Below are 26,799 nucleotides of genomic sequence, written 5' to 3' on the forward strand. Positions count from 1 at the left end.
TTTCACTTGGTTGCAAATCCTTTGCAGTCAATTACAGCCTGAAGTCTGGAATGCATAGACATCATCAGATGCTGGGTTAGATCCCTGGTGATCCTCTGCCAGGCCTCTACTGCAACTGTCTTAGGTTCCTGCTTGTTCTTGGGGCATTTTCCCTTCAGTTTTGTCTTCAGCAAGTGAAATGCATGCTCAATTGGATTCAGGTCAGGTGATTGACTTGGCCATTGCATAACATTCCACTTCTTTGCCTTAAAAAACTCTTTGGTTGCTCTCGCAGTGTCCATCTGCACTGTGAAGCGCCGTCCAATGAGTTCTGAAGCATTTGGCTGAATATGAGTAGATAATATTCTCCGAAACACTTCAGAATTCATCCTGCTGCTTTTGTCAGCAGTCACATCATCAATAAATACAAGGGAGCCAGTTCCATTGGCAGCCATCCATACCCACGCCATGACACTACCACCACCATGCTTCACTGATCAGGTGGTATGTTTTGGATCATGAGCAGTTCCTTTCCTTCTCCATACTCTTCTCTTCCCATCACTCTGGTACAAGTTGATCTTTGTCTCATCTGTCCATAGGATGTTGTTCCAGTACTGTAAAGGCTTTTTTAGATGATGTTTGGCAAACTCTAATCTGGCCTTCCTGTTTTTGAGGCTGACCAATGGTTTACCCTCTCTATTCACTCTGGTGAAGTCCTCTCTTGATTGTTGACTTTGACACACATACACCTACAGTACCTCCTGGAGGGTGTTCTTGATCTGCCCAACTGTTCTAAAGGGGTTTTTCTTCAACAGGGAAAGAATTCCTCGGTCATCCACCACAGTTGTTTTCTGTGGTCCTCTGGGTCTTTTGGTGTTGCTGAGCTCACCGGTGCAGTCTTTCTTTTTAAGAATGTCCCAAACAATTGATTTAGCCACACCTAATGTTTTTGCTATCTCTCTGATGGGTTTGTTTTTATTTTTCAGCCTAATGATGGCTTGCTTCACTGATAGTGACAGCTCTTTTGTCTCTGATAGTGACAGCAGCAGATTCCAAATGAAAATAGCACACTTGAAATGAACTCTAGACCTTTTATCTGCTCCTTGTAAATAAGATAATGAGGGAATAACACACACCTTGCCATGGAACAGCTGAGCAGCCAATTGTCCACATCTTGTTCGTTTAATTTCAAATCCATTGTGGTGGTGTATAGCGCCAAAAAGATTCGAATTGTGTCGATGTCCCAATAATTATGGACCTGACTGTAGATTAGGAGTTCCTTGGGCAGCTCATACTTTAAGATAATGCCTTCTGAGCTATTTAAATAGTTTCCAGTTAGTGATGTAATGATTCCGGTGTCCTAATTAAAAGGAGCTGTAGAAAGTATGACCGATAAAGTTCAGGCTACGGGTCAAGCTGCACTTTTGAGATGAGAATCTAGTTAAAACTGTGGTTTTCTGACTGATTTTGAAATTATTCCTAACGCATACTTGATATGAGGCAGGGACGCCCATCAACGCAGTTCCTGTGAGATGAACGACTAAAAATGAGGAGTGAAACCATAGCACTCCTGTCTCTTACCGAGGCTGACAGCATGTCCCCCTTATTCCACAGCTGACGGTTTCCCCGCTAGACCTGGACTTCACAGGAACTTGAAAGGTAAGCCGACGGTCACCCGTAATGCCTCTCAAACCTTAACAGCCGTCTCACTGAGAATTTGAGGGCAGTTCACACCTTCATTCATAAGACCAGACTGATCTTTTTCTTATTAAATAATAATGTTGTTTGATTAAATCCAGAATGTCTACTCCTGTGAGGTGAAAAGTCATTCTGCATGCTAAAGCTACCCATGCTCATGCTGTTACATTTTTATTAATTCAGCAGATGCTTTTATTGAGTGACATACAATTGAGAAAACAGGCTCAGACCGTCCCTGGAGCAATTGGGGGTTAAGGGTCTCACACAAGGGCTCAATGGTGAAATCACTCTGCTGACACTAGGATTTGAACTGGTGACCTTCTGATCACAGGCACAACAGCTTGACCCACTGAGCCACAATCCACCGCCACACCATTATGGCTGTTTTTATAGCTAAATATATGCGATCAGGTGGGAAGAATCTACTAACATGTGCTGAACTGCTGAGTTTGTCCTGAGTGGCATCAGCAAAGAAATCAAGAAGTATCCACTGTTTTTCCCATAAGGACTTGGTCAGCTTCATCACAAGAGCCTCCTATTTGACTGAAGCCTGGTAATCAGGAGACAGACTGAGGATTAAGCTTCCTGCTCCTCATGTCCACGTACTGAAAAAGTCTCCCGTGGTGTTCAGTCGCTTAAGGTTGTCTGGTTAACCGTCTTCCAACTCCGCCGTGAATAATATTACTAGAGTGGTAGGAGTAATAAGGTAACTCGTCTCAAGGGGACAATGGTGAGCTTCAGTGTTCCGCCTTTCCCTGGCTTCTGTTGTCTTGGCGACACTTCTATGACGTGTTTAACTACTTCCTGTCTGAGCTGGGCCGTCGAGCTGAAGCTGTGTCTCTCGTTTGTCCTGTAGTTATATGTTTTTCCCAAATATTATTACATGGGTGAAAATAAAATACTACCAGGGGTGGTATTTTGAAAATATATACAGTCTGCCCCCCATATCCGCCAGTTCCACATCCGCAGATTCAGCCAACCACAGATTGAAAATGCAGAGAATGAATGTATATTTTCTGTATTTATAATTAATATAATTTCCTATACATATTACTATGGTTATATGTACTGAACATGTACAGATGTTTTTTCTTGTCATTGTTCCCTAAACCAAACAGTATAACAACTATTTAAACAGCATTTACTTTGCACTAGATATTATAAGTAATCTAGAGAGATTTAAAGCATATAAGGGGCCGACTATGTATTTCTTTATGGTCTTTCAGAAATTTCAAAATGATTCAGTAACAAACTACAAGTACAGCAGAATCACTGAACCGAATCTTCTTCAGGATGCCTTAGCTACCCTTAGCTGTGCTGGATAGATTCCTGCGTGGATGTATCAGAAAGGGCAGGAGAGGGAACGACAATAAAACATGACATAAAATAAAACGGAAAAACCGTCAGAGTTACAGGATGCTAGATAAGAACTACAGGACAAAGTAAAATACCATGAATTACAGTAGCAGCCTTAGGGCCTGGGCAGGGTGTCCTTTTATCTGCGGTTTTCTGACTGATGTTCGGCAGCCATGGTGCACCCCTCCCCCACACTACCTGTTGGGTTCGGCAGAGAGACTTTCTTGGGTTTCTTGGTGACCCATTGTCATGTACGGTGAAAACTTTCTCAGGCTTTTTAATTGGTGTGGCCCTCATCCATGGAACTTGGGCGCCATTGGAAGCGACGCAGCTGCGACGCCTTTGACTGGATTCATTTATCCGAATGCATTTGCCATGTGTCACTGGCCACCAGCAGCTCTCAATAGCTCCTTTCTCTCTGTGTCTGTTTATAGTCTGGTTGCTCTGACTGCCAAACCCACTTGAGAAACGAGGTGCCCCCCCCGTTTCCCTCTGATTCCTGTTCCCGACTGACCTAAGAATTATCGATGAGAATTATTTTGCCTGTAAAACTTGTAGTAAAACAGGAAAAAGTAGAAGGTGTCACCTTCTGCGTCAGGGAAGTCTCACCCAGGGAAAATGGTTATCAGTGATGTATAGGAGGGTTAGGGTGAACTGGCAGAGTGAGATTTGCATCGTAATCGGCACCGCTGAAAGAATGCCGCAGGATTGCATGTCGCATAGTTTGAGTTTGGAATTTGCACAGTTGACTTGATGTTACTTGAAAACAAGGAAGTTGGAACAATCTGTCAGTGTGGCTAAGCCAGACGTGGGCATTAGCGTCGGCTGATTGGTCTACTGCGTGGTCCCCAGCCCGCGATTGGCTGATGAGGTAAATGACACGCTGCAGAAACCTTCCACACTTTTCCCACACTGGGGCCCCTGGGCTGTTTGTTTTGTAACCTTGACGACAGGAGTGTGGGCGGCGGGACGTCTCCGTGGGGTGGGAGAGACGGACTGCAGAACCCGCTTCCCATTTTTTCCATGGAGAGGAGAAGGAACATTTTCTCTGGACGTCACCTGTTTGTGCTCCCTGGCATCACCAGTTTTCCCCAAACTGGGACACTATACGAATCAAACAGGTTCAAGTCTTCATGAAAGGGCCTAGAATAAAATTTTCTGTCCAATACCTGTTCCGTCTGTGGTTCTGGTGTCACTTCGATGTCAGGTTTTGAGACGATAATCATGAACGGCACTGCTGGGTTCTGTGATGCTGTAGCTAGTTTAACATATAGTGACTGTAAGGCTGTAGGTTCGGATCCTTCAGAACACCCTGCCCTTCTTTTTTCTCACACCCTACCTATCTGTGGGGGGGATGCTGGCTCAGTGGGTGGTGGGGTCACTTCACCTTCAGGGTTGGGGGTTCGACTCCCCCACTGTGTGTCAGTGAAGTTTGTATGTTCTCCCGATATTTCATGGATTTCCTCTTGCAGTCCAAAGACATGCAATAGGGGTATCTCTACATTTCCCATGGTGTGTGTGTGTGTGTGTGCACACCCATCCTGTAATGCACTAGCATCCTAACCAGGGTGCCCCCTGCCCTGTGCATTCTGGGATAGACTTCAGGCTCCCTGTTACGCTGTACTGGATAAACAGTTGCAGAAGATGGATGGATGTTCAATAACAAATACAGAGTAATAAAGAACCAAAAAACTGGGTTTGGTTGTCATTCCAAGTTTGGAGTCACTTTCATTTTCCAGAGATGTGATAAGTTGAGACATTTAAACCATTCTGTCTTCTATTTACTTTTTTATTTATCTTTTAATCTGATAATAAACTTCTGGATTCTGTTATCAGCCTTTGTCATCAGCCATAGCTGCCGGTACAGCATAGTGCCTCCACTGCATTAGTCTTATCAAAGTTCTCGCTGTCTTGGATGCCTTGATTTCACACTCACTGAGCCAGACAGACAGAAGCTTTTTTTTCCCCCAGATTCAGATCAGAAACTTTTTTTTTTATATTCAGATATTCTCTATATCATGTGCCATTGTATATTTTGACCACTGGACGAGTGATTCACAGTTCAGATTGAGCCCACTCTTCCTGGGCACCCCTTGTGTCTACGTGCAGTTTATTAATCGATATTTAAGTAAATAAAAACACTGGATTAACTTTACACAAAAGTTTAATATAAACACTTTGGAGTGTCCTCATATTTTATTTCAGTATTTCGGTGTGCTATTTAATTTAAAATGATCTTGGATTTTTCCATTTTAACAAGTCAGGGCTATAAATGATTGGCTCCATAAAATGTACATAGATTCATCCATCGGTTTTGCGTCTGCTATCGCCGGCAGCATCGGGCACAGGCCTGAGGAACGACCTGCCCTGAAGACGCCGTATTAGCCTAATAGTCTCTGGACTGCGGGAGGGACCTGGAGTGGCAGCATAAACCCATGCAATAGAGGGAGTGCTTGGCGGGGAGGGGGTGGGGGGGGGTCATAGCCAAACGCAGAGGGGCTATTTGGTGTCAGATTCCAGCCCCCGCTGTCCAGCTCCCAGCCCCCGCTGTCCAGTTCCTGTACGGCTGCTCTGTTCAGTGTGATTCAGCATTACTGGAAATGCCAGCCTGGAGCTCCTCAAAGGAACACTGAGGTTTGTCAACAGAGTTGTGTAGCGACTTACAGAGTTTATTAGGTTTTTGGTGCTCATTAACAGTAACAGAGCCCTGCAGTCACTTCTGAAACATTGTGAATGCTGGCATAAAATTGTATACGTAGTTTTGGGTATGATGTGGAGTGAATACTGCTGTCTTTGAACAAGTGCCTTAATCACCAGGCTTGATTTTCATGGTGAATAACCAGAGATGTATAATTACTTTGGAAGGTGCCCAGACCTACCAGCAGAACCTTTCCGTAACTCTGCAGTCTGTGTCCCATGCTTTTCTGCCTTTCTGGTCCCTAAATCATGCCCTTCTAGGAGCTGTGAATTGGTGATCAATGGAGAAGTTCAATGTTGAAGAGTGTTGCACAGTAAACAGTCAGTTCCACTATACAGTGAAAATCGTACACTACATATCTTTCTAGGCAGCCATAAACAGAAATTAAACATAAAATTACAAATCACAGATACATATTGAGGTTACAGTCAGACAATACGTATGATTACAATTATGGCAATAAATACATAAATGTGTATTTAAATGTATAGTGCAATTTAAATATTGTGAGTATTGCGAAAGACTCCTTATGCACAAGGTAGATAATTGGTTACTCCTAATGTGCCGAGTTTTAGTGCAAGATAGAGAAGTTTGTGCAAGTGACCAGGTTGTTGTGCAAAGTCTGCAGAAATCCATGTGCAACATTGTGTTGGAGGGGATGCAAGCACAGCATTGGTTGGAGGAAGATTGTGGGAGGGGCAGTGGGCAGGATTTGTCTACTGATGCATTCAGCTCTGCTGAATCCCACAGAAACTCCTCCTGCATGTAGCATTTGTTGTCATTTAGCTGCTTTCTTCTCAGCGTGTCTTCATACCACATTAGCTACGTGGTGCGCCTTATCTCCGAAGCATGTTAACAACTCCTCACCGCTTTAAAATCCCTTTCAGCTACGCCTCACGGCCTGTTGTTAAGGTCGCATTTTCAAGCGCGTTTCGCTCATATTCGTATAAATCGAGAGCTGGCGGGGGGCCAATTTACATTTCACGCGAAGGCTCCATGCATTTCACGCATCGTACGTGACATGCGTTCTCGATTTGGAGTAAATGAGAACTAGCGTTTTATACTTTGCATCTTGCATTTTTTTTAACCTTGTTATCAGTGTTTGGCACTAATTTAATTTAACTTCTGCTGACACCCAAAATGTGGGGTTTGTATGCAGGATACAATAAATGTATCATATCGGATTCATGCTCTCCTTTTGTTAATTATGTAGGCCCTGTGAAAAAATGCCATCACTTCTCTGGGCTGCGGAAAACTATTAACCAATAGGAAAAAGGGTAGCAGAGGGGTGGGCGGAATCTGATCCAGCCATGTAAAAGCACACCTGCATCTGACTCATACTATTAACCAATAGGAAAATGGGTAGCAGAGGGGTGGGCGGAGTCTGATCCAGCCATTTAAAAGAACACCTGCATCTGACTCATACCAATATTTTCGGTGGGATAAAATGAAAACAGAGCTATCTTTGATTCAGAATGATGAGTCGATCCATGGAGGAGATCGGCTTCGTTGCTTTCAAAGGAGCGAACGGAGGGATGAGATGGGCTAAAAAAGAGACACGCTGAGTGTTATTGCGGATAAGGAACATGGGACCAATCTGAAGGGCCTGCTTGTGGCACAGGTGGTGACCTGGCGTAGGAGGAGCAGCCAGGACCAATCGTTTCATAGAACGCAGGTGATAAGTTGCGGTGACGCAGAGCCAGGCCTGAGAAACTGGGGCACAGAGATCTATGGCCAGATTTCAACCCGTAAGCCTGCGTTTCTGAAATGGTATGGTTGGGCCGTTATTGGCTGAAAATGGTATGGTTGGGCCGTTATTGGCTGATCCCAGCAGCTGAGGAAACTGATGTTGGCTGAATATCGTCTTGATCTTACACATGCAATATCTGATATCGAGTTTTGCTGATTCGCTAGCAGGTTAGATCTGTAGGTGGAGGACAGGATGAGAGCCAGCTGTTTGTCAGATCTATGCGCTAAACGACACCCCTGCCCCCACCGCCCTTCCTGCCTTGCTGTTTGCGGCAATCCATGTGAATAAAAATGGCACCTGTGCGTCTCCTTATACTCCCTCGTTGCTGTCAGTCACTGCTTTGCCACTGTCCTGGGCAGCATGAGAGAACGCGCTCTTCCGGAATATTCCGAAATTTGCTGTAGAGGGGTGGGCGCCCCTCTTTGGCATGTAGCTTTACAAGCCGCTTCTTGCGTTCTGGCCTGAATAGTTTTCCCCAGTTGTGAAGTAATTACCTGACTCAACTAATTGGCTAATTTTGAGCCCGTTGACTCATAATATGTTAATTTATGACTCGCTTGTCACCTTGATTGCTTCCATTTAACAGGACGGGCAGTCAGAGATGAGACTTGGAGCCCAACCCTATAGGCTGTATAGTCTGGACACACCTGAATTTAATACATTTGTCTCTGTTCTAGCTATGTTCTTTACCATGAGGCAGGGAAGTAATACAGATCAAATATTACAATCAACAGAGGTGTTCAACATCTCAGAAATTTCTCAAAATTTAGATTCTTTGAAGAGCTCCCTTTTGCTGCGATGACAGCATTGCAGACTATACTCATTCTTTCAACCAGCTTCCATCTGTAGCCACCTGGGATGCTTCTCTAACAGTCCTGAAGGAGCTTCCACAAGTTCTGGGCACACGTTGGCTACCCTGCTCTTACTCTTTGATCCTGCTCATCCCAGATCAGCTCCATAGGGTTTACGTCCTGGGGTTGTGGGGTCCAGGTCATCTGTCACAGCACTACATCTCTTTCCTTGTACACAAGATAATACTTATTACATAACCACAAGGTGTTCTTAGAGTCATTATCTTGTTGAAAAACAAATGATTTTCAGTAGGTGTTTCCAGACTTTTGACTTGTACTGTATCATTTTCTGTATTTCTGTAACTCCTCAGCAGATTGTGTGAAAATAGCAGAATAGACATTTATCAGTATAGCGTCATTTAGATTTGTTCCCCACATTGCAATTACTGATTTATTTATGCTCAATTTAGTGTGATGGAGGAGAAAAAGTAGTTTATTAGTTTTCTGTCACAAAAAGATTTGATTTTAATTTGAAGTTATACATCTTTGTATGTGGCAGCAGTAATTTATTTGTATTCATTAAATTTCCTTAACTTATATCTCATGTGTACGTTTTGTACGTTTCCAGCGAGACATGCAGTTACAGCTAAATTGTCAAATAGGTGCGTTTCTGGGATAGACTCCAGGACCACCGACAATGCTGAACTGGATACATGTACACGGTCATGGAAAATGGATAATTACAAGAATATGATATCACCCCCTCCCCCCAAAAAGAGTAACATCTTTCACAGCTTTTGGTTCAGTTAGATGTCACGTTTGTTCATGAGAAGGCCGAGCGATGATGTAATCTGGAAAATATGCAGGAGTGCAGCCTGTAGAGCAAGGTGGAACTGGCTGATTCTGCTCAATAGTTTATATGATATACTCTTCTCATGTTCTCTGGACAGCCTGATTTATCTGTGTGTGTGTGTGCATGTTATCCCAGTGTCCTGCAAAGAAATAGTCTGAGATATTCAGCTAAGCTAATTTGTGTTTCTAAATTGAGGCATGTCTGCCCAGTGATGGATTGGCACCCCATCCAGGGTGTCCCCTGCCTCGTGCCCTGTGATGGACTGGCATCCTGTCCAGGGTGTTCCCTGCCTCGTGCCCTGTGATGGACTGGCATCCTGTCCAGGGTGTCCCCTGCCTCGTGCCCTGTGATGGACTGGCATCCCGTCCAGGGTGTCCCCTGCCTCGTGCCCAGTGATGGATTGGCACCCCATCCAGGGTGTCCCCTGCCTCGTGCCCTGTGATGGACTGGCATCCCATCCAGGGTGTCCCCTGCCTCGTGCCCTGTGATGGACTGGCATCCCATCCAGGGTGTCCCCTGCCTCGTGCCCTGTGATGGACTGGCATCCTGTTCAGGGTGACCCCTGCCTTTTGTCCTGTGGTGACTGAGGTGGGCTCCAGGCTCTCTGTGACACTGTACTGGAGATGCCTCTATGTAAATGGGTGGAGATATATACAGTGTTTTTTCTCTCTTGAAGGAGATGTTGAGGTTTGTGGATTAGCATGTGTTTTCTGTGTTTCTTTGATATTGTCTTTGCAAGAAAATTCAATAATCACTTATCCAGTCAGGGCCATGTTAGTGCTGAGTTTTCATGGACATACAGGGTGTAAGATAGGGACCAGCTTGGGCAGGGTGCCATCAATGCCCGTTGTCCCATTAGGTGTGATACTCAGCCACCAAGGGCGCGGTCTTCTGAAGGGGCGACGACTCAGCAAGCTGCAATCGCTGAAGCTTGCCTAGGAAGCCACATGGGCTCCGACCACCACTAGGTGCCCTTTAGGAGACCCCTGGTGCACACAGTGACACAGTGAGGACAGTCGACACGATCACAGGGAGGACATGCAAACTGCACACACACAGATCTGAGACCAGGCATAAAGTTGCAGCCATGGAGATGTGCAACTTAGTCTACCAAGTGGTGAGATTACATCAATTTACCCCAGTTTTAGTCCACGTTTTCTTTTTTTAATTGAATGAAATTGTGACAAGGACAGATACTGACCCGCTGCCCATTGTATGAAATGGCAGCAGTATTGTCTGTAATCTCGTCGCTAAAGGTGTGAAGGGAATTAGCATAATGCTGCAAAACAGCACTGCTGCACCAGGTTAATCTTTAATGTTTAATTTAACACATTTTCTGACACCTTTTTCATTCTGTTTTTTCCCAAGCAAGGACCCAAAGTTGACATGAATGCAGTGAATATGCTGACACCTCACACACACACACACACACACACACCACGCTTTGCACATGCCTACACCCCCCTCCCTGGGCACCTTTTGTTACCTGTCACCAGCCTTATTAATGCCTGCCGCAGATAAGAGTGTGCACACTGGGGAGGGGGTGTCCCAGCTGTGGGGGAGGGTGCCGAGACGCCACAGGCTATGCCATTATATTTTTATATTTATGCACATTATTTTTTCTTTATGGTTTTTTTTATGTTCTGATTATTTCGATTAGTTTATTATCTCAGTCATATAGAGTAAAACAAGATGATGCTCTTTCTGAAATTATATATATATATAGATATAGATTACTATATATTTATATAAGATGGAACGGTGTGAAGTTTTTTTTCCCCAGTGGTTGAAGTGCCAATCCTGCCATCAACTCTCAATATTTCCTGGAAGTTGGGCATCATACCCAGGAGGAAGCAATTGCAGGTTAAGGGCCTTGCTCAAGGGCCCAAAAGAGTATAATTTCTTCTGGCACTCACAGGATTTGAACCAGCAACCTTCCGATTACGGACACAGAGCCACCACCCTGCCCACGCGGTCGTGCCCCTGCAATTTGACAAGTGGCTATAGAACATGGATTGATGGATGGAGTGTAAAAGACATTAAGACAGATAAATGCAGATAAGTGGCTGGAACAAAGATGGGTGGATATATAGTCAATTTATTTCTGCCAATCAGCTAGGGGGGGGTTAACTCTATGCCCCCAGCACTCTGGGCATTGCATTATTCTAGCACATGGTTTTGCGTGTTTGTAGACATGGAAGGAATACAGGGATAACACGGGGTGATCCGAGTCCCATGTTTTGGCCGTGCAGCAAACCTGCAAAGGTTCTGTGGAGGCTAATGGTTTAACGGCTAACGGGTGCGTCATCCCAATCCAGGCGTGTCGCAATAGTGACAGACCGACAAGGGCGTGTTTAGCTTAATGTTTAGTCTATTAATCACCTTGGTTTTCAAGATTGTTTTTCCTTGGGGTAGTGTTTGTAACCAGTAATACATTTAAGTGAATAAATTAATGAGAAATACAATTATTTTCTTATATGAAACTTTTTCCAGATGCCATTGCCTGTTGTTTCACTTTTAATCTTTGAGTGAAAGATGGATTTTCTGAAAGGGAGTTTAGATACCGAGTGGTTGGGTTTAATTCCTTGTTGCTAGGTGTGTCCATGCTGTTGCCAAAACGCGGTGGGTGGCTGACGCCAGCCTGACCGCGCGCGCTCCCGGTCGACAGAGCCTGACCGCGCGCGCTCCCGGTCGACAGAGCCTGACCGCGCGCGCTCCCGGTCGACAGAGCCTGACCGCGCGCGCTCCCGGTCGACCCAGCCTGACCGCGCGCGCGCGCTCCCGGTCGACCCAGCCTGACCGCGCGCGCGCGCTCCCGGTCGACCCAGCCTGACCGCGCGCGCGCGCTCCCGGTCGACCCAGCCTGACCGCGCGCGCGCGCTCCCGGTCGACCCAGCCTGACCACATATGGACCACTGTTCCTGTCCACAGATGATGAGGAGGCTTTGAACTCCATTATGAAGGACCTGGTGGCTCTCGGGCAACGCTGCTGCCCCTCAATCACCAGCGGCAAGGCGAAGACCAGACCCCCACTGTTCAAACAGGTAAGGAGCTTCGCTATTACCCTTGCAACTGCTCATCCAATCAGGATCAGGGAAACTATAGCATCAGTCAGGAAGCATAAGGTTCAAGGGATGGATGGATGGATTAATCATATAGCCTGGACAAATGGAATTTGTCAATACATTTTTGTTTGCCTACATTCTTTTAGATCTAAAAATCTTTTATATGCAAGTGTTTTTTTAAGTGTGGAAAATGTCCTCCTAACAATTATGCTAAATAAGGAACTGTTGTGGCATTCTGTGGCTTCCTGTTTCACTGGGGTATGAAAATGAGGTCATGCGTTTGGAATCTTTTTGTTATCCAAAGGCCCAGCGAATGAAGAAAAAAAAATGATTGATTGGATAATGGGTATTAAACTGGTAAAGGCTGGATTTATGACTAGTGGTGAAATCATCAGCACTAGAGTGGCACTTAAGTTGCAGCTAAGAAGGTGAAATCTTGTCCCTTCACAAAATGAGGATCATCAATGTAACAAAATGACATCACCAGGGGCCTGTATCACACAGTGAGATTTGGTGGTTAGCTAGATAACTCGTCACATTTAAGGTACTCTCGTTTAAATATACCTTATCTTCATTCACTTACAATTATCCCATCTTAAATCCAACAAGAACCCAGGTCTCCAAATACAGCTATTAGGCCTCACATCCATACTAACATACTGTTTTGATTGGCTGCTAGAAGACAGGCCTCATTTACCACAATAAACAAATTGGCACTTTAATTAGAAGCAGGTGATAAGAGTCGGCTGAGTCCAAAAGCTTTTTGCCAAGTCATTGGAATGCATGGTAAGAAAAGTGCAGCATTCCTGAATAAGGTGCCGAATCATTATTTCAATGGGGCTGTTTCGTTTAATCTGGTGCAGACACATGTTAAAACACATGGGGCCGTGATCTCAGTACCAAGACTTTTGGGAAATCCCAGAGTGTCACCAGGCTGCAGTTTAGCTGCAGGTACATCTTGGAAAACACTTATAATGTTACTAGACGCCTCAAATCAAAGACGTGATTGACTGAGAGGAGTCGGCATTTTACAGTGACTGTCTCTGCATTTAAGCCTGTTTGAAAGCCAGCAGCTGCTGCGCTGAATTGGGCTGTCTGCACATGTGTCTGACAGCATATAGTGTCTAGAAAGGTTTGGAAACATGGTCCAGGACCCTTGTATTCAATGTGTTCACTGGCCTTTGCTATGGATGACTTAGATATCGAAGAGTATTTTATCTATTGTAATTAAATAAATTACAAATACCTCTCAGCTAACTCAGCTAACCTTATGGGTCCCACTTAGTGAATGTTCCACTTGACCTTCATCCAGTGCTACATCGCCTGTTATCCTGGCAGTAAAATAGCTTGAAGTGAAAGTAAGGGGCCCAGCTGGAGGCAGATGGGTTGATACTTACAAAAACTGTCTTTTCACTGGAGTGTCCATAAATTTAGAATGTTGGCGCATCTGCTTATAGAGTGCAAAAGTGGGTTTAATGTTCTGTTATCCCATAATAATCTAACCCTCACAGCTCCCTCAAACTTGCAATTGTCTGAGACCTGCTGTAAAATACTAGCATGCATTTATTCAGTATTTAGTCAATGTTTCTTCATTTAGCTAGTCCACTATGTGTTTTACATATATATGCAAACACCCCTGTAAACTTGGCACTGCTCCCGTAACATTGCACAGTCTAACACTGCATCATTTTTATTAATATGTATATGTTCATTGTATTTATGTCTTCATATTGTACATTTTCACTGTTTTTATTGTATTATTTTTTGTCATTTCATATGGAAGAGTTGCACATTGAATCTCAATGTACTGTGTACAATAACAATAAAGGAAATACAGTTCAGTTCAATTAAATCAAAGGAGTCACTGCAGACTTTGTCAGCAATGAGCACAACATTAGCTTGACTAACTGAGATGAAATATGCACCAATCAGGCATCACATTAAAACCAGTGGTAAGTTAATTGGAACACTGATAACACTGATTATCTAGTTATAATGACACCTTTCAAGGGTGCCATTATATATTAGGCAAGTGGACAGTCAGTTCTTGAAGTTCTTGAAGTTGATGTATTGGAAGCCAGAGCAATGGGCAAGTGTAAGGATATGAATGACTTTGACAAGGGCCAGATTGTGATGGCTAGGCGACTGGGTCAGAGTATCTCCAAAGCAGCAGATCGAGTGGGGTGTTTCCAGTATGCAGTGGTCAGTACCTACCAAAAGGGATCCAAGGGAAGGCACACCAGTGAACCAGTGTTGGGGTCATGGGCGCCCAAAGCTCATTGATGCGCATGGGGAGGGACAGCTAGCCCACAGAAGAGCTAATGTAGCATAAATTGCTGAAAAAGTTAATGCTGGCTATGATAGAAAGGTGGCAGAACGCACAGTCCATCACAGCTTGCTGCGTATTGGGCTGCGTAGCTGCAGACCAGTGACAAGGCCCATGCTGACCCCTTTCCACCACCGAAAGCACCTACAATGGACATGTAAGTGTCAGAACTGGACCATGGAGCAATATAAGAAGGTAGTCTGGTCGGATGAGTCACGTTTTTTTGTTACATCATGTGGATGGCCGGGTGCGTGAGTGTCATTTACCTGGGGAAGAGATTGCATGAGGATGCAATGTGATGCTCTGGGATGTTCTGCTGGGGATCCTTAGGTCCTGGCTTACATATGGACGTTACTTTGACGTGTACCACCTACCTAAACATTGTTGCAGACCAAATAAATCCTTTTGTGGCAACAATGTTCACCAATGGCAGTGACCTCTTTCAGCAGGATAACGCACCCTGGCACACCAGCAAATTTCTCAGGAGTTGTTTGAGAAACATGAAAGAGAGTTCAGGGTGTTGACTTGGCCTCCAATTTTCCCATAACTTAATCCAGTCGAGCATCTGTGGGATGTGCTGGACAAATAAGTCCAACCCTTGGAGACTCTACCTCAAAACTTAAAGGATGGAGGGACCTAAACAATATCAAGCAGGTGGCTTTAATGTTACGGCTGATTGGTGATTTTGGTCAAACATTCAGATAGAAATCAAGTATAGATCAATAATAATGATATCTTGCCTTTGTCTTTTTTTGGATCATGATTTCTAAATGCTTTTGTAACCACTTGTACATGGGTGCCTTCTGGAATTTTCTTATTCATTAATACCTGCGGGTGATGATCATTCGGCAGTAGTCGTTTCTAAAGGTCAGAAGGTCTTTTCTGCAGTACTTGGCTTTGCTAACTTTTCATCTCCAGTTACATATCTCACATCCACCATTATAATACACAAATAGGCACATTGTTCTCAATTACTTTTTTTTTTTGTCTTCTCTCCTCCAGGATCTGCGTGTTAAGTTGGAACATGAGCGAGAGAAAAGGTAAAGTCGTAACTTGTTACGTTTGTGTTTTGTACCTTTCTTTACTCTGTGTCCGCTTCACCTTCAGCCGGGTTTGTTGGCCACGGAAGCAGCACTGACAGCGGCAGACTGTGAAACATTTCAGTTTGCTGACAAATTATGCAGAGCGGACCTGCTGGAAGTTAATTAATGGCTAAAATACAAGCTTTCGAATCCCGCCACTGTGCACTAAATTGATCCTATTTTAAAGTAACGTCCAGGCCGTTCAGTGGGGTATGAAATCTCAAAGGAGAGGATGCCAATTCCTCGGATTACTGTGGGGTTTTTTTGAATCAGAAAATTCATTTCTGCACAAGCTTCCCTGAAAAATACATGATTGTTTTCCCCCTGTTCAATTAACAGATATTTCCTAGCAGGGTTTTGTGCAGTAGTGGCTGGAATCTTTTTTTTTTTTTCTCTAACTCTCCTGGAATGTCTCCGGCCATCTAAGGAAATTATGCCAAGGGTCTTAAACCCCGGACGCAGAACCACATCCGCTGCTTCTGTACCACAACGCCGTATAGGCAGTGACGTCTTACTGGGTCTGCTAGACTTAAATTTTCCAGTCACTTTTGTTGGCCACATACAGTCACTTCATACTTGCAGAGGTATTCAAGCCTGGGGGGAGGGGGGGGGAGGAACTACGTGGAGCTTTGCTTTAGAAATGCTAAAAATGATGTGGACACATTATATGCCTGTACACATAAAAATAACAATTTAAAATAATTTTATATTATTTAATAATGAAAGTTAATTTGTGGTCAGTGTGTGTGTGTGTGTGTGTGTGTGGTGGGGGGGGGGGGGGGGGTAAAGTCAGGGCAAATATATCAGCCCTAGCGGATCAAATAAAGTTTTAATACCACTGCTGTGTACCTTAGTTTAGAGTTTAGGCCACTGGCTTCTGACCAGGGGCTGTGTTTAGAAGCCGCTTGGGGGGGTGTCTGGGGGCAGTATGTGGCTCTGTGCCCGTGAACAGGAGCTTCCCGTGCTTATATAGAGCAATCGTGTCACTGTTAAATGCTTGAGCACTGCTTCAGGGGAGCCAGGTAACTGACGGAGCCCAAGCCACACTCTCCCTTCTGTGTGTTTATCCCAGAGGAGGGAGAGATAATAGAGAGATGTATGAATAATAAAGAATTCATATGGACTTGACAAATGGCAAATAAAGCATCATTAAAAAGAGTTATACCACGGTACTGTGGAATTCTCCAATCTAATTGGTTGGAAGGGTGTTGAGTAATTTTCTATAACCGAACACATAGTCCCATTCAGGCGAATCACAGTAGTAAATCACTGTGCTATTATAATCTTTAATTCTAACTAACGTTACTTAAAATTCCAAACCTAGAACACAATTTAAAATTAATGCAAAGTAATGGAAATGTTAAATCTTCAGCAGAAGAATGCAGTTTTACTAACACAGCTGCAGAAAAAATTAAAGACCACAGCACAATTTTTTGTTTCACTCATTTCTCAATTTATGGGTGTGTGTCTGTGAGCACCTCAGTCCTGCTTCTAGAAGCCTGATATGATCCTGTCCTAGCAGTTCACTTCACACCTGCACTTCATGACCACAGAGACAAAACATTTTTGGGTGAAAACCTAAGGCTGAGATTTCAAGCTCTGATCCCGAGGCTTGTTAAAACGCATGGGACCATGATCCAAGTACCAAAACCTTTGGGAAATCCCAGAGTGTCATCAGGCTGCAGTTTGGCTGCAAGTGCACATTGGAAAACAATTATAATATTACTAGACACCTCAAATCAAAGAAGTGATTGACTGAGAACAGTCGGCATTTTACAGTGACTGTCTCCGTGGAAAAAATATGAGCATGAGGGAGGTTGTGCTGCCGTCACGTCCATCGGGGAAAAGACCATAAACAGGCTGGTTATCTGCAGTTCGGCCATGTGGAGGAAGGAAAGGCATCTCTTATCTCCTCCTTCTCCTGGTGCTCCTCTGACGCCGTGCCCCCGGTTGACCATGGAGACTGGGGGGGGGGGGGGTGTCCTGTCTGAGCACCAGACCTTGTGCCTTTGGGTCAGTGAAGCACCTCAAGGCTATGAAAATGACAGCTAAAGCATGCATCCAATAAAATTATCCAGTATTCTGCAGCGCAAACGTTGACACTATCAAAATTAATAAAATCATATTGAGTGCGAAGTATTATTTAGTGGATATATGGTAAATGCAAAAAAAAGTACACAACAACTAAATGTGTAATCTGCATTTAACCCAAGTAACATAGCAAGGGGCAGCAAACTCAAGGCACTTCAGCAATACTTTACTGATCAGGGATTCAAACCAGCACTCTTTCTATTGGAGGGGCACATCACTAACCATTAGGCCACCACTGCTACTATTAGAGCCATGGGTTTCCAGCTGAATGAGACCCGATTCTTCAGCTGGGTTCTTTTTTTCAGTTTGAGTGAAGCCAAGTGTTGCTGGAGAGCAGTGTCCTGTTTCCTCGTTTGCTTTCCGGTTCTTTCACTTTCCTCCCAGGGAAATTGGCCTCATTGCCATTGGTCCGGCCTTGAAGCAGGCCCTGTTGCTCTTGGCATGGCTAGACAGTTCATTTCAACCCCAGAGTGGTGCTGAGGACCAATAGAATTGCTCCCTGGGTCAAACTTTTTATTTTTATTGGTTGCAGTTGACCTTTATCCCTCCCCCCGTCGCCCCAGCTGATCTGTGTTTTGTTAGTCCTGTTAATCCTGTTGCCACATTGACAACAGAAGCAGCAGGTCCTGACCATGAACACCAATACTGTATATTGTGAGGGTATTCATAAAAATAAAAAGAACAGTAGTATTAATAATATTATTAAAGATGCTAGAGCGTGATGTTGGCTCTTCTGGGAACTCCATCCACTGAGGTTAAAAAAGGCAGAATTATGTCTCACATTGCCAGATGCCTGATGGCTCTCAACAGAACTGAAGTTTAACATACTGTAATTAGTTATTAATACCATTCTTATTTCTCAGGCTTTTGCTGCATGGCTGAAGCTGCAGTGGTCAAGAGAATATTCATCAATGGTCTACATACGAGTCCATTTATAGCAGCCTGACCTTAAATGTTGCTGCTTGCTGACATACTGACCTGAACGCTTTGGTTCTGCCTGCAGGATCATTCTCTTCCAGAGGCCCTTAAAATACAAAGAGCTTCTCCAGAAAGCTACTGACGCCTTTGGACAGCAGATGGACCTCTTCTACGCGGAAAAAGAGGTAAGACTGGGCAAAATGAGAGGAGAGACCCCTACTGAGGACTCTATACCTGCTAGCTAGGCCCCATTGATCAGCATGGTTTCCTTCATGCCTGTAAACCTTCTGCACCCTATGGAGGGAAGACCATTAAGGAGGTTGGCTTGGTATCTTAGCAGCTGTCGTGTTTCTCCAGCTGCTGTATTCGCTGAAGTGCCAGGATGATGTGGATAAGGCCGTGTTGAGCCTGGACCGCAGCAATGGCATAAGTAGTCTGCTCAGGGTGCTGCTGAAGACCCCAAAGAACAACCATGTGAGTGTCCCACATCTGGTCATCTCTTGCCTCAAACAGTCCTCAGCATCACCTCCGTAAGGAAGGAATTCAGCACTGTCCTAAACTTAGGTCTAGTACAAGGGTGAAGAACGTTCTTCCAAAACAGGAAGCCATCCACCACATGTGCTCTGTTTATTTACCTTCTGACGGATCGCCGAGGCATGATGATTGTTTGGGTCTGCCTCGTGGTACCGCAGTCAGTCCCATTGTTCGGCAAACGCTGAGTTTGGCTCAGTGTTTCTCTTAACGCCTTCCTCCTCGAGAACATAACAAGTCACGTTTCCGAAGTGTGCCATGTTCGTCCGGGAAACTAATATATAAATGGAGTTATTCTGGATCTTTGAAAACAAGCCTATTGTTGTTTGAGTGTTGTTTTCCAGCCAGTAAGCTAAAAACTTATTCAACAACAGCAAACTCCGGGTCATGACAAACCTGACTGTACAAACAGTTATTGAAAATGGCTGGACTTAGCTTATGAACATGCTAAGAGCCTTTTTCTAAAGTGGATTAGACCCAAAAGCCTTGGCAAACCAGTTTTACAGAGTTCTTGTGGACAAGTGGTATTATTCTGCCATAAAACCAAGAGCCTTTGGTTAAGCAGTGAGATTCCTCTCTGACTGAGAGCGTTATTCGACAAATAAGGAGAACGGTGACCATTCCAGATTGACTTGTATCTTTATTTATTGAACTGTTTATACAATGGCTGTTCTCTCATTTCTGCGTGACACAGTTCTTGGAGGTCAACAGCAGAGCAGATAAACAGAGTGAGATGAAGCCGTCTAAGTCCCTGGGAGACTTGAAGGGGTCCTTATTCAAGGGTCCGGAGAGAGTCCGCAAACACTCGGCGGGTGAGTCTGGGTGAACTGCACCATGTGCAATGTGCAACTTCAGTTTGATCCAAAGCTGCTAGCTCTCTCGCTCTCTTCAGTCTAAATTCATCCACTATCATTTCTTCTATTTCTGAGTATTGTAATGTAAATATAAACCATCGTCTTGTCTCTTGATGAAGAGAATCAGGGTGTGAGATTCTCTCTTTAAGGCAGAGGAGCAGGGGCGGAGCCAGACAGACACTGGCCCAGGATAGAAGCTGATTGGCCTCCCCTGTCACTCACCGATTCAGAACATATCATTGGCTAATTAGGATGTTATAGCACCTTACAAAAATCCTAGATTTTCCACTGCGGAGGGGTCCATAGGATCCTGAAGACCACAGTGTTTTTTCTCATGGCTAATTTCTGGTTTCTTACACGACTACTAAGTGACTCTTAATTAAAGCTCATAAAATTTCACGCTGTTGCACAGTAGTAATAAGGTAATGAACTCCAGCTGGGGGGGATCATACAGATCATTCACAGCCTGTCTCAACAAGGAGATTCACACACAGTAGCTCCAAATTCACACACAGTTCTGCCAGTCTCAAGTTCTCCTATATTACATTTAATGAGCCTAGGTGGCCAGGTAGCCTTACAGGCTTCCCCCCTCCCTTGTGTTTAATATAAATGATGGCGGTTACTGTGACATTGCCTCCCCCCCCAAAGGTCACCTTTCTGAATGCCATATGACTGACAGTGCGAGTCTGGTGTAAAGATGTGATGAAATGTTCCTTTGAGTAGACATGGAGCCCTCGTCCCGTTGCGCCATTTCACCTGCCTTTTGCTTGCCTCCGGTCACCCAGGCTCCCTGCACCCTGGGCGCACCTCCCCCCCCCCGGGCAGTGTTCCTGAGGAGCAGCAGCAGATCGCACGCCAAGGCTCCTACACCAGCATCAACAGCGAAGGAGAGTTCATTCCCGAGGCCCTGGACCAGAATGTAGGTTCCCCCGTCTGTCCAGGAAACCTAGTGGGAGATGGAGCTTAGAGGCGGGTTATGGGGCAACATCAAACAGTCGCCCTACCCCCCAAAAACTAAACAGTTAGCCAGAGGATCATACCTAGCTGGCTGGATAGAAGAACATGCTGCTTCAGCTTTTATTTGGTATTTAGTGCAGTAACTGTTTGTGACCAACAGGGGGCCTACTGCTAATGCAGGGTTTGAGTGGTGGTACACACTGCCACTGGATGGAGTTGTGATCGAGTGGGTTGCAGGTCCTTTTCCCAGCAAGATACTACCGTTGTACCCCTGAGTCACACTTGACATACTTATTCAGTTAAGACATTTCTGCAAGAAATCTAGCCACAAGGATGGTTTGCAAAAAAGCATCAGCTAGATAAATAGACTATATAAAAGAGTAACGATTTCTTTCCCTGGGTTTGTTCCACCCCCCAATAAGTATAAACCTCAAGCAGGCTGTGTCCTCGGCATGGAGACTTTCCATTAACGAAGCCTTGGCCCTCTTGCTTGCTGCTCTCCCGTGAGCACTTCTAAAGGTGTGGTCAACAATAGAGCGAAAAAATTCTCATTTTCTTTACGGCTCCGAGTGAAAGTGTGCGTCGTAAAGGATGTTTCATTTCAGTTAGTGTTGGTGCAGTGATGTTAATCTGGAGTATTGTTAAGGAGTAATGTTAATATGGTGAAATGTCAGTAAGGAGTAATGTTAATATGGAGTAATGTTAATCAGGAATAATGATAATATGGAGTAATGTTAATCAGGAGTAATGTTAATAAGGGATAATGTTAATAAGGAGTAATATTAATAAGGAGTAACGTTAATAAGGAGTAATGTTAAATTAATAAGGGATAATGTTAATGAGGAGTAATATTAATAAGGAGTAGCGTTAATAAGGAGTAATGTTAATCAGGAATAAGTCACATACATTGCCTTTAAAATGTATATTTGAAAACTACTTATCAATTTTTTTTCTCATACCTCGCCAGCCAGTATTGGTTAAATTAGTAGCTCACAGTGTAATAAATGCATATTGTAATATTAGCCTTCTAGCTTAGTGTGAAGCATACTAACTAGCGACTGTAATATGGTTTATACCTTTGAGAGACGTTTGAATGCTCACTGCCGGTCATGCAGCTTTTCGCCTGTTTACTAATTTATATTCTGGCAGTCAGCAATTAAAAAGAATTGGTTGTTCCACAGCCCACGGTCTGTGAAGCAGAAAGGCCATCCCCATGCACACCACGCCTGGCTTGGCGAATTTACAGGTCAAAGTTCAAGTAAGATGGTGTGAAATCACTCTGCTACCAGAAGTGAAGAATCTGATTCTCGCATCGCATAGCTATAGTGGAAGTGAATGAGACGCAAATATTTTTTCAAGCTAGTTTGACCGCTCCTTTATTGCTGAGATTGCCATGTCACTGCTGTTGGCCCGTTGGTGGTTTCGGGTCAACATGGATGTGACCAAACCCCCCCGTTCTGCTTCCAGCCCTTTGGCAGCGCTGAGGACTCCCTGTCCGGGAGCTGTCAGTCCCTGGACCACTCACTGGACAGGTGAGACATTTGGGTTTGGGGAGCTGACCCATGTGCCATATTTATTCAATTATTATTACTATAATTCCCACAACCTCTTATTCAGCTTATGTAGGTGAGTCTAAAGCCCACGTGGTGCATTGGGATTGAGACAGAACATCTTTGGTTGGGATGCCCATTGCAGAATGACAATATATTATTATTATTATTATTATTATTATTATTGTTGTTGTTGTTGTTGTTGTTAGTAGTGAATTGCCCTAGGAGCGATTCAAGGATTTCACCCTCAGGGGGGCTCAGCCCCCTGAAAAAAATACGGGATGCCATACCCGCCCCCTTAGCTCAGGGGGTATGAAATGTATACAAAAATAAGGGTTTTAGAATTATTTTTTTTTCTGGGAGGCTGCAAAAATAGAGAAGCTATTGCAAGCCATGCTCGTCCACCCCTTTAAGGACAGATGTAAACATTACCATCTTGACAAGGCCAGTGTCCCTGAATATAGAGGAACAGCACAGGAGCAACATGCTTCAGAGCCTTTGTTGCTAAGCACCAGAGCCGCATTATCTGCATCCCAGATTCTGCTACTCTCAGCGCCCCCTGGAGGCGGCCAAGAGTCCTGCTAGCTGACCGAGACCCTTATCTGGGTCCTGCAAACAATTGTAGGAAATGACTGCATGGAAATTCTTGCCCCTGGCACGGAACACCATGCGTCCTGGGGATGTGTGACCACGTGCCATTCCTGTTCTGAAAAAGCGATGTCGCACATACAGGTTTGAGGAGAGCGAACAACAAAAACCTTTGCTAGAAGAGTGGAATTTGAGTGCTCTGGGAAGTTTCCGGTCTGCAGGGAGAATTCCTCGGTGTATTCACGCTGTATTCACTAACAGTCAATTAAAACCTCAGATCACAATAACCTGCAGTGTTGAAGTCTTCACATGCCAACAAGGCCCAGTGCATTTAGGGAATAACACAACACAATTGCCTAGAAGCAATAGAATAACAAATTGGACATTTTGCTTATTTATTAATTTGCTTATCTATTTATTATGATTGTTTTTTTTTTGTATTTTAGCCCTCCATTCTCCCAGCTAAACAGGGACAATAACTACCTGAACTTCAACTATGATTACAAAGGTAAGAGAATCTTGTGGTGATCTGCTTCTAGTTCCAGCCCCTATTGTATCCTATGTACTGTACATTTTTAAGGCCCAGCCGTCGCAATATCTCAGGTAATACCACAGATACGCTGTGAAAGTGCGCCGGTTCCTAGCAACGTTGGCATTATGGTAGTGATGCGCTGCGGCTCCAGATTTCCCAGAATTCTCAGACTGAGCCAATCAGAGGAAGGCAGCCACCGCTGCCTCACACCTGCTTCTAGCTTGCTGCCCGAAGGTGTTTCAGTTTCGAAAGCTGAGCAGATAACTTTTCTGCATCCCCATGAGGCCCGTTAAGGAGTTTATCCACTCAAATGTTGGCCTCGGGGAATGGATCTTTTCCACTACACCGATAATGCAGAAATCGGGGTTTACGCTCTTGTGAGTGTTCTCAAACACTCTACTCTAAATCTTCACCCACAACCCTGTCATTGTTCTGCTAAACAGTTGTTATTCGTTCTTTCTATCTCTCCATCACAGTTTGCCTGTTTTCCTCTCTTAGTCCTCTGGTACGCAAAACACTGACATTAAGCAAATGGTGTCCCCTTTGGTGCCAGTAATGTAAACAGTGGAGAGAAGGCAGGTCGTTAGCACACACATCTGCTCCCCATTTCCTATGCCTCTGGTGGACTCTGGTTCAATGTCGGACCAGAGGACAGCACTAACTTCAGCACGAGGCTGAGAACAGCCATGGCCACCAGGGAATACATCGTTTTTGTCATAAACATTCCTAATAATATGGTCGCTCCTACATATAAAGAGTTCTAACTACCAATAAATAATAGTTTTGACCATGGTTAGCATTGCTGTCTCACATCTCTGGAACCAAGGTTCGAGTCTCCACCACGGCTCTACGTGCATGTTCTCCCCATGTCGTTGTGTGGTTTCCTCCAGGTACTACAGTTTCCCCCCACAGTTCATAAAAATGCTGAGGAGTTATCAGGCTCCAGATCCCTTCCACCCTGAATAGGACAAGTCTGCATTTGTGTGTGTGTATATATTCAGTGCCAGTCAAAAGTTTGGACATGGCAAGCCACCTACAAAGGAGAGTGATAGTGTCGCAGGCCACCTGAGAAATGGTTCTGTAGAAGTTTGACCAGAGACTGAAGGAAAATCAGCCAATGAATGCTCAGTATATATGTGAGACCTCTTTCAGGACAGCTGGAAAAGCATCCCAGGAGGCCACCTCAAGAAGCTGTCATAGAGGAGAACATAGGGTCAGCCAGTCCCTGGAAAAATTAGGGTCAAAGGGCTTGTTCAAGGGCCCAATAGTGGGATCATTCTGCCGACCATGGGATTTGAACTGTCAATCTTCTGAGTCCGAACCCACAGAGCAGTTTAATATTTTTTTTGGCCAGTATATAATTCCTTATGTGTTCATTTCTAGTTTTCATATCTATATATAGAGAAGTATAAATGAACCTTTCAGTGGATATGTGTGTCCAAACTTTTGACTGGTACTGTATATAAACTTATATAGATTATGCCCAGAACATTACATTATGTACATTGGGTCACATGCAAAATTGCATAATTGCTTCAGTTCACTGGCTATTGGAAATCAGTGAAAATATAGCAGGTTGTGACTTTATCATTCGTGGCTGGTCGAGGGGCCCTCTCTGTGGTAATTACTAAAATTGTTCACTCTGGGCCGTGCAAGAAACGGGTAAAGCTTCTGCAGGCCTCTCTGTGATGGTGGTCCTTTTGATGCTGAGGCCTGTATGGCTCCCCCTGCAGGTCGGCATGGGAAGGGCGGCACCTTCCCCCGGCAGTTTCACCTGTCCCGGCGCAGCAAGGACTACAACGACGGTAAGCAGCCCTGCCTATGGTTTGGATTCCACAGTGTCAGTCAGGGGTGTGTTCATTTTCAGGGGGCAAGGAAGGCTGCTGAAACTGATTGGGGTGGGGTGTCGAGGGGTCAAACCTGGGGGGCAGATGAGGCTGGTTTTCAGTGGCAGTTACTGAAACCTAATCTGGGATCACAATGACCCTGGTCTCTCTCACACAACTTATACAAAAGCCCTTGGAATGGCTTCCTGTCTGACAGGAAGTGAGGCGCATGTAGTGGAAAGCACGATATCCTAGTGGGCTTCATCCTTGGCTGGGAATCAGAGCTAACAGCAGTTTTAATCTCTCTGTTTGTGTGTGTGTGTGTCTGTCTGTCTGCGATCGTCTCTGTGTGTCCACTCTGTGTGTCTTCTTGCTCTCTTTGTTTATGGATACGCCTTCCTGCTTTCTTGTGTGTTTACCGATTGGGGGTATGCGTGTGTCTGCATGGTGGTGGTGGGGGGGGGGGGGGATGCCTGCAGGTCGCCGGACCTTCCCTCGTAGCTTCATGCCTCAGGAGAGCCTGTTCCAGCCGATTCCCCCCACCCTGGCGTACGCAGACCGCTGCACGGCAGTCCGGACTCCAGATGACAGCTCGCGGCTCAAATGTGAGAGAGTTCAACAGCAGTGACATCAGCAATGACTGTTGCCTTTACACACCCTATGATGGATTTTAATTATTTAACATTCACTGATTTATTACATTAATTGAAGTGGAGGATTGATTATGGCGTGAATGTACTTATTTTTTAATTTATTGTCTTTTTTTACATTTACTTGATTTTTTTTAGAACCTGTGTTTATGCTTGAATGATCTTCCAGTAAAACCCTTTATCCAGAAACCTCCCCGACAGCGATAACTCTATGATTCTGCGTCTCAGGTGGGTGGGCAGGAGGGCTGAGCAGTTTTTATTTTCATTGTAGCTCCTCGTGCTCCAGCAAACTGGAGGTTGGGGAAGTTGCTGGGCCGGGGAGGATTTGGAGAGGTCTACTTGTGCTACGACGCCGACACGGGTCGCGAACTGGCCGTCAAGCAGGTGCCCTTCGACCCCGAGTGCCAGGAGACAAGCAAGGTGAGCTGAGAGCAGTGTGGAGTTTCTCCTGTGGGAACGCCCTCCTAAGTCATGGTGTGACGTGATGCTCATTAGCACCTAATGTATGACTCCTGATTATAGTCATGTCTGTGGTTGTTTTGTGATAAATTTTGGGAAAACACCCACACAAAAGCAGTAATTCCATGCAGGGGCACAGTTTGGGCATGGAATATGTAAATTTATGTGTGGTAGGGAGGCAGGGCAGGGCGGAGGTCTAAGCTGGCATTTTGTCTAAGGGCACAGATTTTTTAGTTATACTGCTG

General features: G+C 44.7%; 1 protein-coding gene across 2 annotated transcripts in view; it reads left to right on the forward strand.

Moving 5' to 3' along the window:
• map3k22 (mitogen-activated protein kinase kinase kinase 22) overlaps positions 1-26,799 on the forward strand; it is a 46,953-nt gene that overhangs the window by 12,731 nt on the left and 7,423 nt on the right. For both annotated transcript variants that reach the window (XM_023800261.2, XM_023800262.2), the window contains 12 exons: positions 1,594-1,638; positions 12,057-12,169; positions 15,519-15,556; positions 18,693-18,792; positions 18,965-19,081; positions 19,833-19,950; positions 20,778-20,911; positions 22,417-22,481; positions 23,534-23,595; positions 25,353-25,424; positions 25,925-26,050; positions 26,367-26,515. In XM_023800261.2, coding sequence (XP_023656029.1) covers positions 1,594-1,638; positions 12,057-12,169; positions 15,519-15,556; positions 18,693-18,792; positions 18,965-19,081; positions 19,833-19,950; positions 20,778-20,911; positions 22,417-22,481; positions 23,534-23,595; positions 25,353-25,424; positions 25,925-26,050; positions 26,367-26,515 — 1,139 coding nt within the window. The remainder of the gene's footprint in view (positions 1-1,593; positions 1,639-12,056; positions 12,170-15,518; positions 15,557-18,692; positions 18,793-18,964; positions 19,082-19,832; positions 19,951-20,777; positions 20,912-22,416; positions 22,482-23,533; positions 23,596-25,352; positions 25,425-25,924; positions 26,051-26,366; positions 26,516-26,799) is intronic.

The sequence above is a fragment of the Paramormyrops kingsleyae genome, chromosome 1 (assembly GCF_048594095.1).
Source record: "Paramormyrops kingsleyae isolate MSU_618 chromosome 1, PKINGS_0.4, whole genome shotgun sequence".
Lineage (NCBI taxonomy): Eukaryota > Metazoa > Chordata > Actinopteri > Osteoglossiformes > Mormyridae > Paramormyrops > Paramormyrops kingsleyae.